At 52.0% G+C, this 15437-nt stretch overlaps 1 protein-coding gene across 2 annotated transcripts in view; it reads right to left on the minus strand.

The window, feature by feature from the left end:
- Window positions 1–1125: 1125 nt before the first annotated feature.
- Window positions 1126–15437, minus strand: part of CHRM4 (cholinergic receptor muscarinic 4) — a 36578-nt gene continuing 22266 nt past the window's right edge. Inside the window, exons 2-3 of one of the 2 annotated variants that reach the window (XM_074998969.1) lie at window positions 4397–4435; window positions 1126–2603 (exon numbers count right to left, since the gene is read on the minus strand). In XM_074998969.1, coding sequence (XP_074855070.1) covers window positions 1126–2603; window positions 4397–4435 — 1517 coding nt within the window. Of the gene's footprint in view, window positions 2604–4396; window positions 4542–15437 lie in introns of those variants that run through there. The other variant, XM_074998968.1, reaches the window with a different exon arrangement.

The raw sequence follows: 15437 nt of genomic DNA on the forward strand, positions 1-15437 counted from the left end.
TATTAAACGCGCTTTTGGTTTTCAGGGTGCCATTTGATTTTATGCTTATCACCTAGAAACAAGCGTCTCACGCCGTCCGGCGCTATAGCGAGGGGATGGAGTTCAGAAAGGGACCCCCCCCCCCCACCCGCCCCAGGAAAGATTTGCACGTGGCTTGGGCTGGGAAATCACCTCCCCAGCCGGGAAGAGGTGAGAATCTCCTCCAGCACTTGGGCTGAGTAAAGCCCCCTAAAGCACGCAGGCTCAGGAACACGGGGCGATCGTTTGGGTAGCTGAACAAGCCTCTCCCAGCCAGGCCAGGCTACTCCAAGAGGAATCAGCTAACACCTGATGTGTGACCAAGTGGCATTTGCTCTTGGGCAGTATGTGGTTTACGGTGCTGTTGAGCCCCTCATGATGTCAGGCGCCTTCTTTCCATACACACTGCAGAGCCAGCAGGATGCTCAGTGGAGGACGGCATTTCAGGTACATGGTGGTCTCCTTGCACAGCAACACATTACTCAGCAATGTGCCTGCCATGGTCTTACATCCACCTGCAGAGCATGGTTTGCATCTGCACAAAGCCATGTGCCCCACCAGTAGAAACTAAACAAAAACAAAACCTAGCAGGGCCCTGTGCTAATCAGCTGAGTGGCATTTGACTCGCCCCTGAGCAACTGCCCAATTGCACAGCTCACAGGGAACAATGGCACACCAATGTAACCCACAGGGAACCCATCTAGAAACGCCACAGGTTCACCTAGAGCACACAGCTGCCAATTCTGCCAACATCTCAAGAGGGGAGAGCTACATGAGGTTCGAGGTAATGGTGGAACCTAATGATAGGGACACCCCTCTGGTGATCCCTCTTCCTTGTTTTCTTCCAATGCAGAGGCAGGGGTTGGTAGGAAGAAGAGCTGCTTTCTATAGGTCTGAGGGCTCATCAGGTGATTACCCCCAGCTGAGAACAATTACAAGAGCTGGCTCTTACAGCTGCTTTGGGTTTCCTTCAGCACTGGGAGAAGGACATTGTGTGGAAGCGCTGAACAGTCTGCATCTCTCGCGCGTGGGGAGCAGAAAACTCCCTAAAAGAGGCGGCAAAGGAATGAGTCTCTGCAATCCTGCCAAGCAGTCCCTCGGCACAGCTTACCTAGCTGTGCCAATGTTCCTGTACTGGCACATGAGAAGGTGCTTAAAGGTTTTCTTGAAAGTGGCATTGCAGAGGGCATAGCAGGCTGGGTTGATGGTGCTGTTGACATAGCAGAGCCAGTACCCAATAGACCACACCGTCTCAGGTACACAGGTCTCACAGAAGGTGTTAATAAGGACCATCACGTTGTAAGGAGTCCATGTGAAAATGAAGGCAAGCAGGATGGCAAATATGGTTCTGGTGACTTTTTTCTCCCGGGCTGCCATCTGGCGCTTCTTCCGCACCTGACTCCTGGCGATGCTGGCAAACTTCCTGGCAACATTGGCTGGGCGACTGTTTGATAGGGGGTTGGAGGTGGTTGTCTTAACTGGCACAATCTCAATGGCTGTGACGCATTCAGTACCAGTTTGCTTGGTGACAATTTTAATCTTGGACCACTTGGAGGCAGGGTTAACCCGTTGGGGGGCAGGACTCTGCCCCGGCCCGGCTGGTAAGATTTCTGTTACTGGCTTCTCTTTTGTGGTCTGGGTGATGCTGACTGTGCTGGATTCATTGGAGGTCTCTTTCTCCTCCTGCTGACCTGCAGCCTCTGTCTGCACTATGGATTGATCCTCCACTTTACCATTTCTCACCTCCTCCTTCACCTCCACCGCCCTCTTGGGAGAGGAGTTGTTGTTCTGTTTGATCAGGGGGCTCTTAAAGAAGTTGAGTGCCTTAGTGCTCTTCTCCTTCCTGCTCTCTGGCTTGTGCCGTCTCACTCTGCTCCTGCTGGCCAAGGAGATGTGAATGTACAGCACAGTCATGATGACCACCGGAAGGTAGAAAGCAGCAATGGCCGTGCCAAAGGTCACGGCCGGATTTGATAGGAACTGGATGTAGCACTCCCGCTCCGGGACTGTCCTCTTCCCAACAATGAACTGCCAGAATAAGATGGCGGGTGCCCAGAGAACAAAGGACAATATCCAAGCTGCTGCAATCATCAACCCCGCCATCTTGGTGGTCCTCCGAGCCGGGTAAGTCAGGGGCTTGGTGACACAGAAGTATCGATCAAAACTGATGATGAGTAAGTTCATAACAGAGGCATTGCTCACCACATAGTCCAGCGCCAGCCAGAGGTCACACACCACAGCCCCCAGTGGCCAATAGCCTTTGATGATATAGCCAGTGTAGAGGTTCATGGAGAAGACCCCGATGATCAGGTCCGCACAGGCCAGGCTGAAAAGGAAATAGTTGTTCACAGTCTGGAGCTGGCGGTTCACTTTGATGGACAGCATGACCAGGATGTTCCCCACCACAGTGACCAGACTGAGTGAGCCAGTTACCGTGACAATGAAGACGAGCTCCACTGTTTTGTAGTGGTTAGAAGGATGCTGCGTGGCCACCTCAGATCGGTTGCCATGGGTGAAGTTGTCATAGGTAAGGTTGGCCATCTTCATCTGCCAGGGCTGTGCAGAAGGGTTGTGCACGGACTCTGCAGTGAGGAAGAGAGAGAGGAAGACTATTACACACAGGCTCCCTTCTGCCCTCTCCTGCCTCAGCAGTTGTGGGCTCCTTTAACCAAGTTTCTTTGGCCTTTTACCATATTTTAGTTTGCATATTGCCTCTGGTTTTGCAAAAAAAAAAAAAAAAAAAAAAATCCTTTTCTCCCTAATTTTCCTCTCAGCCATCAACACGCCCCATACCTCTAGCTCCATCATGATACACTTTTTAGCTTAGAATGAGACCTTTTACAACACTGGAGCTTCATCAGCAGAGTGGTGTGAGCAGAGCCCAAGGCGGAATATCAGGCGGCTATTAGCTCGGATTGAGATGTATGAGCAGAGGTGCTTGTGACCAGCCCAGGGCTGAACCAGCGGAGGAGACAATAAGGGGAGAGGAGGAGCCGGGCTGTAAATCAGGACTGAGGAATGTAGACTGAGTATCTTGGGCTTCATGGGCCTTTCTTATTACAGCTATACCAATGAGGAGGGGAAATGATGCAGACTTCATGAGAGAGCCAAATTTTGCTCACTTCTCCCTCTTACACTCCATTGTCTTTACTGGGGTGGTACGAGTGTAGCTAGGAGAACAGGTCCCATTTCTTTTTAATAGTGTCCCCCTTCTTGCATTCTGCATCCAGGGGAACGGAGTGAAATCTGACCTCCTTCCCTCGCTTGCAACCTGGAGAAAAGACTCTTGTGGCCTCCCAGGAGCTGAACATCAGCCACCGTGAGAAAGTGAATGGGGCGGCTGGGCTAAGTGAGTGCGTCCTTAGCCTGAGCAGTTATGTCTCTTTAAACCTCAGCATTTTTCCCAGGCCAATGTTGGTTTGAGCTAATGCTTGGGAAAAAAAAAAACCTCATTGTGCTGCACCATTCCCATCTGCCTCTGCAGCCCTCTCCCAGGGAGCTGTGCATGGCAGCAGTGTGTGTTCCAACGCAGAATAGCCTGGAAAGCATCTCTCAGCTTTGCTTTTCATTACGGCATGAGATTATGGAGATACAAAAAGCGCCACAGGGAAGCACTCAAGAGTGAAGCCAAAGGAAGGGACCAGCTAACAGAGCTCCCAGCCCATGCTCAAGGGATTTGCTGTGGAAATCCTGCCCTCTGCTGCCTGCTTCTTGTTCTGGCCTGGCTGTCTCACCCTGAAAGGGCTCCTGCTCCCCCTTGGGGTAGGATACATGGGTCCCTTTGGGAAATAGAGGGAGAATGGCTTGGGGGGTATTGGAATATGCAGCTGCTTCTTCATGGTAAAGCAATGCAGCAGGCTCAGTTCTCTGCTCCTTATCCTGCTGCAATACTATTTTCAGCAGCTGTTTTACCCAATCTCCAGAGCTTGACTGGTGACTGCAGGATGTTTGACCTTCTTGCTGAACAGTCCCCCTAGCACTCAGCCCAAGGTTATACAAGGCTGGCGAAAGGGGCCAACCCACTAGCCATGGAAGTGAACACAGACATGGGCAGCAGCTGAGCAACCTCCTGCATCTCCCCTCTGGCCCCTGATGCTCTTCAGCCCTCAGGAGAGGTGCCAGTCCAGGGGACTGTACAACCCCCGTTCACAATAACTAGTCCAGCGGCCTTAGGCCAGCTCCAAGGGCGAGCATGTACATGGGTCACTGCCTCAGCTGTGCCTCTGTCGTGTGGCCCTGTGCTCAGGGAGGTGCAGGGAAGAGAAAGAGGCTCACTGGGCCTTTATGACCCCACTACAGACCCAAACAAAATAACGGGCTGTACCAGGGCCTGGCATCCCGGGAAAGGTTGTGCTGGGATGTGGGGAGAGCTCCCATGGGTCTCCAACAGCAAATGGCTCCTTCTGGAAGGCCAGGCCTGGAAGAGAGACAAGAGCAGACCCTGGATCAGGAAATGAGCATGTGACCCGCAACACTGAGAAACCCCAGTGGGAGAGTTGACGTCCGCAGCAGGCTTTGAACATCAGTGTGTTTCCAACACTATTCACTCTTCAGCCCAATGGCTGAGCACCCGCCCCTCCTCAGGGACATGCTGACCTTTGGCATGCTGAGGCTGTAAGAGGCCAGGCAGAGGGCTGAGTCCTGGAACCGCAGCCCACATGCAGTTTCTGGGCCAGAGGGCTCCCCGGCGGGGGGTTGGGGGGGGGGAGGCTGCAGGGCAGGGATGAAAGAGTGTTTAAAGTGAAGCCTAAAGAGATGTTCATGTAAAGAGTCTCATGCAGGTGTAAAAGTCCGGATGACGCAGGCTTCTCCCCCACGGCAGGGCAGGCTGGGAGCAGTACAGCACGGGCTGGCGTGCAGGTACTCCCACAGCCTCGCCAGCCCCACTAATGGACCAAAGCGCTGCGCGCGTCACACCAAGTGCCAGCCCTACAGTGCCGCTGGGAAGGCATTTCCCAGCACAGACAGACATACTTGTGTACTCATGCTAGTGCACTAAAATAGCTCTGTGGCTGAGCAGCCACCCACGTACATGTGCGCCCAGGGGCACTCAGGCAGGATCACACGCCAGCGCCTAGCCTGGGCTGTCAGCTGTGCTGTGGGGCCACTGGACGACTTTTAGCATATTCGCTTGAGGCGAGCTAAGACATCTGCCTGCCTGTGCTAACAAGCGCCGTCCTGGCGGCAGCGTACGCATGCCCGGGGGTGGGGGGGGCAGGCATCAAGTCAGCACAGGAGTGACACTAGGCAACCAGTTGGGTTGAGTGAGCCACACCCACCTGTCCTGTGCTGCGAAGGACAAGCGAGCTGGAGAGGCGCTGCTGGTTTCTCGTTAGCCGTACAAGTGCTCTTTGATTGTCCGCAGCACCCAGCCGGCACATACTGCGTCACCCCACGCGCTGCCTGAGCCTCTTGCTTCCCGCCGGCAGCTGCGCCCCGCAGCACTGGTCTCCTTCACAGTGCCTGTGTGCCTCCTGGCCCCGGCTGCGCCCGCTGACCGCCAGACTCCCCTCAGTCCCAGCACAGGATGAAGCCTGACAAGGTGCCCACCCGTCATCCCCACCATGTTCCTGTAACATGCATGCACAATGCAGAGCCCCAGCTGCGGAGGGGGCTGCAGTGCAGCTCTAGCGTCCCTCTCACTGCACAGACACGAGGGGCCCACCCTAGCTAGAGAGCCCTTCGCTCACACAGCGCTCACTTGCCCCCAGGAGAATCCCAGGCCTAGTGGCTGGCTGCCCCCTGGCACGAGTGGCATTTAACCCACTGGTCCCAGCACAGCATGTTGCTCAATGGCTGATTTCCAGTGTCATGAGCAAATAGAACTAACTCACCCGCCACTTGCCTACACTGTAGCTAGATACCCCGGCTGGCCTGTGCTGGCCGACTCAGGCTCCTGGAGCTCCAGCTGCAGCTTGCGCCAGCATTCCCACCTTGCAGGGGCCTAGAGCCCCCCAGCTCCACTGCGAGCCTGAATAGCTACAGCCTAGGAAAAAGCCCTTAACCGGAGCCCTGGTCCATCTTGTCAGTGGGTGCAGGCCCAGCTGGGTGGGAGGGGTGATAATGCAGCATAGGCAGACCCTGTGCGACTCACTCTCAGCCACACTTCAGTGCGCAGTCACTGAGGAATCCTGCCACTGCAGTTGATTAACCCAATGACAGTCCACCCCGCCCCCAACCCCCCAGTGCTGCACACTACGCTACAGAGGGGTGCACAGGAGCAAGCTTGGTAAAGCCAAACCGCTGCTGGCAGGCACAAGGGGACCTCAGCATGCCCAAGACATGCAGGTGGCTGGAGGAGGAGATGGAGTAGGGGTTTACCTGCCAGCCTCCTGGCTCTGGGCTCAGCTGTTCGGAAGCAATTAGCCTAAAAGAGGAGCGGGGGGCGAGGGGGGGCTGTGGCCCACAGCTCAGGGGCACGACCCTCCACACCCTGCAACAGGACAGACCTGCCTGCATAGGGATTATCCCTGTCCAGCAAACACACGCAGCCCCTAAACCAACGTCTTGCGCTCATGTGGCACTTGCCTTCTAGGTCACATTGTGAGCCTGGGGCTACAATTATTTAGGTTGGCTTCAGGCAGCTGCTGCAGGATATTAATGGGCTGAAGTAATCCCTGGCACCTTTAATTCACTGAGCAGCCCTTGCCCCCCTCCCAGGGGAGCCACTCAGGCATCAGGTCTCATTATGCCAGGCTGGCACCAGCAGGAAGGAGAACAGGGCACTGACAACGTGTGACTAGTTCTAGCGCCTTCCCTGAGCCACCAAGAGCCCCATAATTACTGCCTGAACAACCCACTGGCAGGCGTGACTCTATGAAGCCTGCGGCAAAAGCAGCCAGCCCCATGTCTCCACAGCCTACGCACAACGGAGTGACACTCGGGAGGCGACGTGCAAAGTGGCTGGGCAGGGGCAGCCTACAGGTGTTTATCACACAGTGCAGCCGCGACGCGAGGGAAAGGCCTGAGCGCGAGACGGGAATAGCCTAGCAAAAGAAAGTGCCTGCTGGATTCACGCCCCCACCCCACCCAGCCAGGTCTGCTGGGTGCACACCCAAGGCTCACACCCTGGCCTGCTCTTGGGCACAGACAGTGCTTTGGTGTGTTGAGACTCCAACTCCACTGTGGCACTAAGGTGGCGACATCTCCTCCCACAGCATCGCTAGTGAGTGCTGCAGAGCCCCCTTGCAGAGAGTTCATTCAAGCACCTGCACTTTCGGGGACCTCTTGCTGCACAGCTGCGAGCTCCCCCCCCTCTTGCTCCCCCCACTCCCCAACTGCCCCCCCCCCACCTACCCCAGAGCCACCCCAACATTCAACACTTTTCTGGGTCAAAGCCTGATTTACAGGACTGGGTGCTAGGGGGACCTGCATGGGGAGCTCTGGGCCCTAGAGCGGTGGGAAATAACAACACGCTGGGCTAGAAGAGCCCCAGTATCATTAGCCACAACAGACTCTTGACAGACACTAATGCGTGCAAGGCAAGGGAGGGAAAAGAAGGTGCCAAGGGAGCCAGCCCCCTGAGCCCAGACCTGAATTGTAGACAAAACAAGGTTTTACAGAAAACTTCCCAATGCAAGGCAGAAAATCCGATTCAGGTGCTGTTCTCAGTGGGAGCAGGGCTGGGAACTCAAACTGCTGAGACCAGAAGTCACAAAACCACTCAGCTGATGGCGCAGACCTTCTCTGTGGCTGGACGATTGTCTTGGAAAAGTCCCACCACTTGGTTTTTATTAAAGTTCCTTGTGAAAGCGGCAGCAGGAAAATAAGCGACCCTCAGACACCTTCATGATACTGGAGCCTTTCCACCCGGGTCTCTGAGCCAGTCACAGTATGGCAGCAGCCCCCATTCTCAACAGTGGTTGGACCACGGAAAGGCTGCCACCCCCCACTAGATATAAATGGAGTCCTTGGAGATGGCTCCTTCATCCATAGGATGCAAAGGCCAGACACCTGTGTTGGGTTCCCCCTTTCCCCAAATAGGGCTGCTCCAGGGATTTCATCCTTGCGCCTCTTACGTAGTGGAAATACAAAGGCACTGGGGGAGGACTGAGATGTCACAGGCTCATCTGCCAACTTCTCAACTGACTGTTGATGAAGGAGAGATATTGGTTCAGGATCCTGCTTGACTCCTCACTGCTCCTGGAGGGATGGGTAACCTCTCACTTCCATGTTGCCAAAATGACTATGATCAATCAGCTCCTCTCCAGTGCAGGCCCCACAACAATGATCCATGCACTGGCCCCTCCAGACTGGCTGTGGCAACTCCCCCTGCCTGGGTTTGACATCGGGATTCGTGCAGCTTCTGGTGACCAGCACCTAAGCAAGCCTGACTGATGTCACAGCAGCACTCAGGCTGAGCTGGCTGACAGCTGAGTTCCAGATCCAGGTGAAGGTCCTAATCTTCATCTGCAAATCCCTGATGAGCTGCTGCCCAGTTATCTCAGGGGCTACCTCACTCTTCTTTTCCCACCAGATGCTCACCCAGCTCAACAGTCGGGGCAGGGCCCAGGACTAAGGAATAAATGGCAAAGAAAACCCAGCCAAGCTTACATCTCTGCACCTGCAGAGCACCCCTTGAGGCACAGCCAGTTCCCAGGGGTCTGGAAGCAAAAAAACCCAGACCCCAGCACAGAAGGGATGAACAGCTGACTCGCACAGGTGGAAAGAAAGCAGAATGGCTCCTTGGTGGGCTGCGTCCATCTCCCAAGCTAGTTAACACAGTGGTCTGGGAGACAGGAGTAAAGCTACTTTCCTCAAGGGATGGGAGGAGGGATGCAAATTCATTGTGTAAAGCGCAAAATATTCTATAATTCTATGCCAGGGCCACTCCAAAGGTTTGGGGAAAGGCATCAGGCGGTGGTGCAGTGGCGAGTTTTCATTCCCTTGTAGAACCGGGAATACCACATCAGGAGAACATTTTGCCCATTTCTTGGGACTAAAAACACTTCTGAAGAGGCTTTAAAATGGGTTAGATCCATGGGCACCGGGCGGCGGGGAGGAGCGGGAGGGTAATGGTTCTTCACAGGGACGGTGCAGCTTAACTGCTGTTTAATCCTTTGCTCTTCGAACTTGTGTCGGAGATATACAGAGCTATGTGAAGGTGCTCCATTATCAAATCAATAAAGCAAGTAGTTCTTTGCCCCCGAGAGGCACGTAAGAATGATAAAAAGCTCACAGTATTGTTCAGTATCCATCTAGACAAACCCATGAAATAAATGCAGGTGGTCTGCCCAGTGTAGTTACTTCCTGGGCAGCAGTTAAACACTCTGTCCTGTACAATAGTGTGATCAAGAACACAAGGGCCCTTATTTCAGTCCAGATACGTATGAGGAGTCGGGGTCCATACACACCCTATTATCCTACTTCTAACTTTAATTTCCCACTTGGATTTCTCAAGCACACAAGCAACTCCACTGTGATCCTAGGAGATCACCCAGTCCACAGCTACATGTGCACCAGGGGATTGCTGGCACCTCATTTGGGCTGACTAACCATTGAGAACAAACTACCAAGGGAACTGGTAGATTCTCTATCTCCTGAGATCTTCAACTATGACTGAATGCCTTCCTGCAGGGGAGGATTAATTTATACCCAAATTACTGGGCTCCGTACAGAGGTAACTGTGGAGGAAGGTGAAATTCTATGGCTTGTGTTATACAGGAGATCAGACTAATTGATCTGATGCGGTCCTTTCTAGCCTGAGAATCTATCAAGCACTTATTTTATTTACATCAAACAACAGTGTGTATGCTCCTAATACAACAATGCTGGGTAATTTGGCCACCTGACATCATTCTCTGTTGGACTACTGAACAAGTATCCCTACAACGTGTTTCCTATTTGCCTCTAAGGGATTAACACCGCTCAAAAAAAAAACCCCAGAAACGTTCACCCCTTCTCACAAACGGCAGAACTGTGACATCTCCATTGCCACGAAAAATCACTGGGATTGATAACAAAGAGCCAATGAGGTAAGATATTAAGTTAGACACCTCTGAAAAATGTCCCTTTTGAACAAAACTGTTTTGGAAACAAGGGTCACTACACGTGTCATTTTACAGCTCAGGAAGCAAAGAAGTGTCATGGCTCCCCCAGGGTCACACTGCAAGTACATGGCAAAGCCAGAACTAGAAGCCAGGGCCATAACTCGGTAGAGCACAGAGAACATTAATAAAGCATATTTGCGCCCCCTGCTAGAGCCCTGCATGGGACCAGTCTCACTTTCATCCCCTCCCACAGTAGCTATTCCCACTTGCGCCCACATTTTTATCCTGCTCCCACTATTATGGCAGGGGCTCTGGTAGGACCCGGGGGATCTCAGTCATTCCGCAGGGCCCTAGCCCCTCTGTGTTTTTTTTCTGTCCAGTCCTTTTTTCTGCGCTGTTCTCTAGTGGGCAGCTCCCTTGCTCATTCTGCCTTGGTTACCTCCCTGCTAGAATCCAGATATCTGCTGTGTTCTCATTACTAGGCAAAGCTACCTCTCCTCAAAGCATTGCTAAAGCCCAGCTCTGGCGTCATGCAGACACAGACTGGAAGACACCAGAGAAGAAAGTCATATCTTGCAGCCTCCCTTTGTTACTTTAGTCCTGAAGCCATCTGCACTCAACCCTGCCAGTGCCTCTCGATCTTACAGCCCCCCCCACCTATTCCACCCCACCCTCCCCCTGCGCTTAAATACCCAATTTGCAGCAACACCTGCTCTTTCAGCCCTGGGCTCCCTTTGCCTCAGCGCTGCCCAATGCACCTTAACCACGATCCACATCCCCCTCCTAACCTCCCCTGTGCCATTCCAATACTGCTTTTTTCTGACTGGAAAAAAATAGTTCTGCTAAACCACGCAGAGGTTTGTTTGAGAGATAAGTAGAGACACAGGATTCAAGGCTAAGTCCCTGAAGATGTACTGCAAGCACACAGACTAAGCATACTTCCACTGCTCAACAAGAATCATCACCAGACATAAAGACAAGCTCTAATAAACTTGTCAGAAGAATATGTCCATATGGGAATGGCATGAATTAGATAAACCAATTAGTTCTCAAAGGCATACGAGTGTAATCCCCTCCCAGAGGAGATCAGCTTCTGATCTGAGCTTATTAAATCAAGACCTTTGGAGGAAGAGAAGAGCTTGAAAAGACACTGAGCCTGATGGACTCACTCCCATCCCAAGGCTGATGTATTTATTTACAGTTCACATACACTGATCTGAGCCTCTAGGTGTGTGACATGAAATAAAGGCACAACCCTTCCTATAGGTTACAAATCTGAGTAAGAAGCCACCCTGACACTCTGAGTCACAGAAAACCCTCCTGTACACCTTCTCCTCCCCTCCAGGAAAGATTAAAAGAATCTGTAAGTCTTGTAACAGTCTGAGAGGCATCAAATATGGCTTATAGCAAATGGAAGCAGGAAACAAAACACCAGAGAGCCGGACCCCTGATGAAGAACAATTTCAGCTCCATCCCCATTACAATTACACCACTTTTCTCTAGGAACTGTGGCTTTTGCAGTTCTCCCTGGAGAAAAGGGACATGTGTCTCAGAAAGACAGGGCTTCTATAACTACTAGGTATTTTGTGAGTGAAAGCGGCATCTTCAACTCCAGCCAGAAACCCTCCAGCAGCCAGCACAGACCCCAGAGGCTAACAATCACCCTCTTTCCACTTCCAGTACCAGTAAGAGAAAGGAGCATTCCACAGGATTAAAGCTACCCACAGGTTTGGGCCTTTGCAAACAGACTGTGTGACTGAGCACTAGCAGCGTTTCTCAGCTTTTCTGTTACCACAACTGGTTGCTGCCTTCCCAAAATAGGTCTGGGAGCTCTCAGTGACTGGTCATTCAGGATCACTGTGCTAGAACTCCACGTGGAAGCCTTTTATTAAGGATCTGGGGTTAGGACAGACTTTCAGAGGGCTACATAGGTGACCCTTACCCTGACATCCACAACACCTGTGTCACTGCACATCCCTTTCCTCAGACCCAGGGCCTGGGATCTCCACGGGGAACACAGCTCTGCGATTTATTGTCCCACACTGGGCCCAGTTATCCAGGTGTCCTGCTGACCACGAGCATGATTCCAGCCGGGGTCCTCTTCCATGGGAACCTACCTGGACCCTGCAAACATCACACTCGGAATGGCATTAGAATCAGCACCCACTAGATGGCAGACTTGGCTCTGACAAAAATGAAAAAAAATCCCTTCTCCAGCTGTGACAAACTGTGGGGCTGAGTCAGTCGGACTGGTCTGGCCAAACCAGAGGACTAGACTTCTGCCATAACTGGATCCAGCAAAGCTGCAGACCAAGCCCCTTCGGGCGCTCATTAAAAACCCAGAGCCAGGCTGTGCCAGCTCACGTGGGCTTTGGTTAAGCAGCTGTTTGTCACTGGAGCTATCTGGCACAGGCCGTGGGAGAAGGTAACTTGTTCTGTAGGCATCCTACACCACCCATCACCAGGACTCTGACCAGTGACAATAACTAGGCAAAGTCAGCCCCCTGCTTGGAGGTATCATGCACATCTTGCCTGGCTACCTCAGGGTAGAAGAGACTTGTCCATTCCTCATCAGCATTTTGCATTGGGCGAGCCTCTCCCCATTAGTCACCCCCTAGTAAGCACACCCCTTGTTGAGCAATGAAGGCAAAGCCAACGTGCCTGGGGCACTGCACAACATGTACAGCTGAAAAGAAGTGTTTGTTGTGGTTATAGCACTGAGGGTTAAAGGTTGGGGGTTAATGTAAGGTCATTTTGGTTAGAGACAGCAGCAAAGGAATTTGCCCAGAGCTGCACAGGCCCCAGCAGAAGGCATTCCGCCCCGGTTCCCTGCCTTTTGCTGTTTATCTCTAAAAGCGCCAAGAGGGTAAAAATCTAATGGGATTAGTTCTGTCATGTTAAACTGCAAAGGCAAGGCAGGTTTTAGCAGTAGTACAGGCAGATCACTAAGCTCTGCGGAAAGACAAAGTGGGGAAAGGGGGAGAGGGCAAGGAAGAGAGCAAGAAAAAAGAATGAGGGGGAAGAGAGAATGAGAAATGGGTATTTATGTTTATGGAGAGTGAGTGTGTGACACAGAGAGATTGAATTGGGTGATGGTTTGTAGTGATAATAGCTTTATATAATAGTCGTTAATTAGTTACTGAGTCATGGCACTGCTTTACATGTAGTATGCGATTGTTCTAGTTGACAGATTCACACCCCTCAGAGAGTGTGAAAATGTAGCTCTTAGATACCAGTAATAGGCACCTTGGCAATATGATAGATAGACAGAAAGAATAAAGAATGTGGTTCTATTCCTAGATAAGTGAATTGGCCAGGTTTGATACAAGCAGGGAGGTCTCAGTGCCCGATGGTGTCAGAGACAGGAACCACTGATCTCTGGATAATTAACATGCACAAATAAATGGAAAGACAGAGGGGAAAGACAACCCGAATCGATAGTTCACCAGCATTCAATTGTATTTGCTCATTTTAAATGCAGTGGCTCCTCTGGCTCTGTCAGGAATGCCTCGGACTTGGCAGTATCCCACTTGAAGGCATGACATTCCTTTTAGCTCTTTAGCTATCTATAAACAATAGATCAGTGATGGAGTTGGTGAAATTACTCATTGCAAATCATTTATGGCATGGAGGTTGGGCACTTTTTTCATTGAGTAAATTATTCATGATTTTTTAAAAATCTATTTATACAATAAATTCTGATAAGAAGAAACAAAAATTACAGCACTAACATGACTGAGCTCAAAGTCTCCAGCAGTATTATCTGGAGCCCTACACACACATGAAGCTATTTTATCCTCTGTCTTTAAGAGTCCCACTCTGCCAAACCACTTCGCCAACCTCAACGATTCAGGTAATGGGCAGGTTTGATTGTGGGCAGGCTGCAGGCAGGGAGACAGGCTGGGGGCCTGCAGAAGGCTGAGAATCACAGTTCTACTTCGTTTATTTGTTTTTCAATTTTTAAAAATGGAAGATGCCTGCTGGTGACAATACAGCATGTTCGTTAAAATCATGTCAAATTAATTAATCAAAGCAAATTAATTAGTATTAATTTATTCCATTGCAGAGCTCAGAACAGTTCTAGGCACCTTTCTGTACATGTAAACAGGCATGATCCTCTAAGCCATGGTTTCCCAAACCGGGGAGTGTGAAGAAATTCTGGGGGGGGGCATGAGGTGTCCCAGTCCCGCCCCCCACAATTTCCCCTACTGCAAGAAAGAGCTGGCCTTTGCTTCCAGCTGTCAGTCCCTGCTATTTTATGTGGGCAACCCGGTGCAGCTGCTATAAAAAAGCAGGCTGCTGACAAAGACCCACATGGAGCTAACTGCCTCCTGCAAAGGAGTGTGGGTTGTGGGGGGAGGGAGGAGGAGGAGTATGGGGTTTGATGGGGGACAGGGGGAGCCTGGCTCGGAGGAGGGAAGGGAGATGGGTTAAGAGCAAGGGGCTGGTGGTGTCTGGCTTGTGGGGCGGGGGGCAGAGGAAGAGCTCGGGTTGGCGGCTTGTGGGGCTTGGGCAGCTGGCCCTGGCAGCATGGGGCTTGTGCGGCTGGCCCCAGCTGGGGCTGTTGGGCGGGTGGCTGGCCCTGGCAACGTGGGGCTCAGGCAGCTGACCCACTGTTGGTGTGCGCATCTGAGGCAGGTGGTGGGCAGGCGACTGGCCCCAGCAGCTGGTAGGAGAGTGGATGGCTCTGGCAGCGCAGGGATCAGGTGGGTGGGCGGCTAGTGTGGACAGCTCTGGCAGCTGGCAGAGGGCTGCACCAGGCATCAACAAGGTGGGGGCTATGCCATTAGCCTGGCCGGTCCATAGTTGGCCTCCAGGCTGAGATGGGGCCGGCACAGTGTCCGGCACCCCAGCCAGGGCTGCAGCTGGTCTCTTCAGGGCCTGGCCACACCTGAAGCTCTGGGATCATGCCAGCAGCCCATTCAGGGCGGAGCTGGTGCCCATGGGACCCAGGGCATGTCCAGCATGGGGCTGGAACTAGCCATCACAGCCTGTGGCTGGGCTGGAGTCAGCCCAACAGGGGTCAAGGTTCAGCAGGAGGGAAGGGGGCCCCAGGGCTGGTGCGGGGGTACACTAAGGCTTTGCCAGTTGGCACGTGGCTCAGGGTGGCACGGCTACATTGAGTCTGCTATCCGCTGTTAACCAGACAATTTTTCTGGCAACTCCATTCATAAATTAGTACATAATCTGTTCAATGTGGTTGTCGATACATTGCCAGAAGTAGTTCAAGAACAAGCACTCAGAGTAAATTATGATTCAAGTGCAAAAGAATTTCGAAAAAACTCAAGCTTGGAGAAATTTTGGATAAAATATTTCCCAATGTACTTGAAAGCTGGGGAAGAAGTGCTACGCATTATTCTTCCATTTTTGTAAATATACCCCTGTGAAAAAAGCTTTTCAAGTTTAGTCATATTAAAAACTAAACAAAGA

Source organism: Carettochelys insculpta, chromosome 6 (genome assembly GCF_033958435.1).
Source record: "Carettochelys insculpta isolate YL-2023 chromosome 6, ASM3395843v1, whole genome shotgun sequence".
NCBI lineage: Eukaryota > Metazoa > Chordata > Testudines > Carettochelyidae > Carettochelys > Carettochelys insculpta.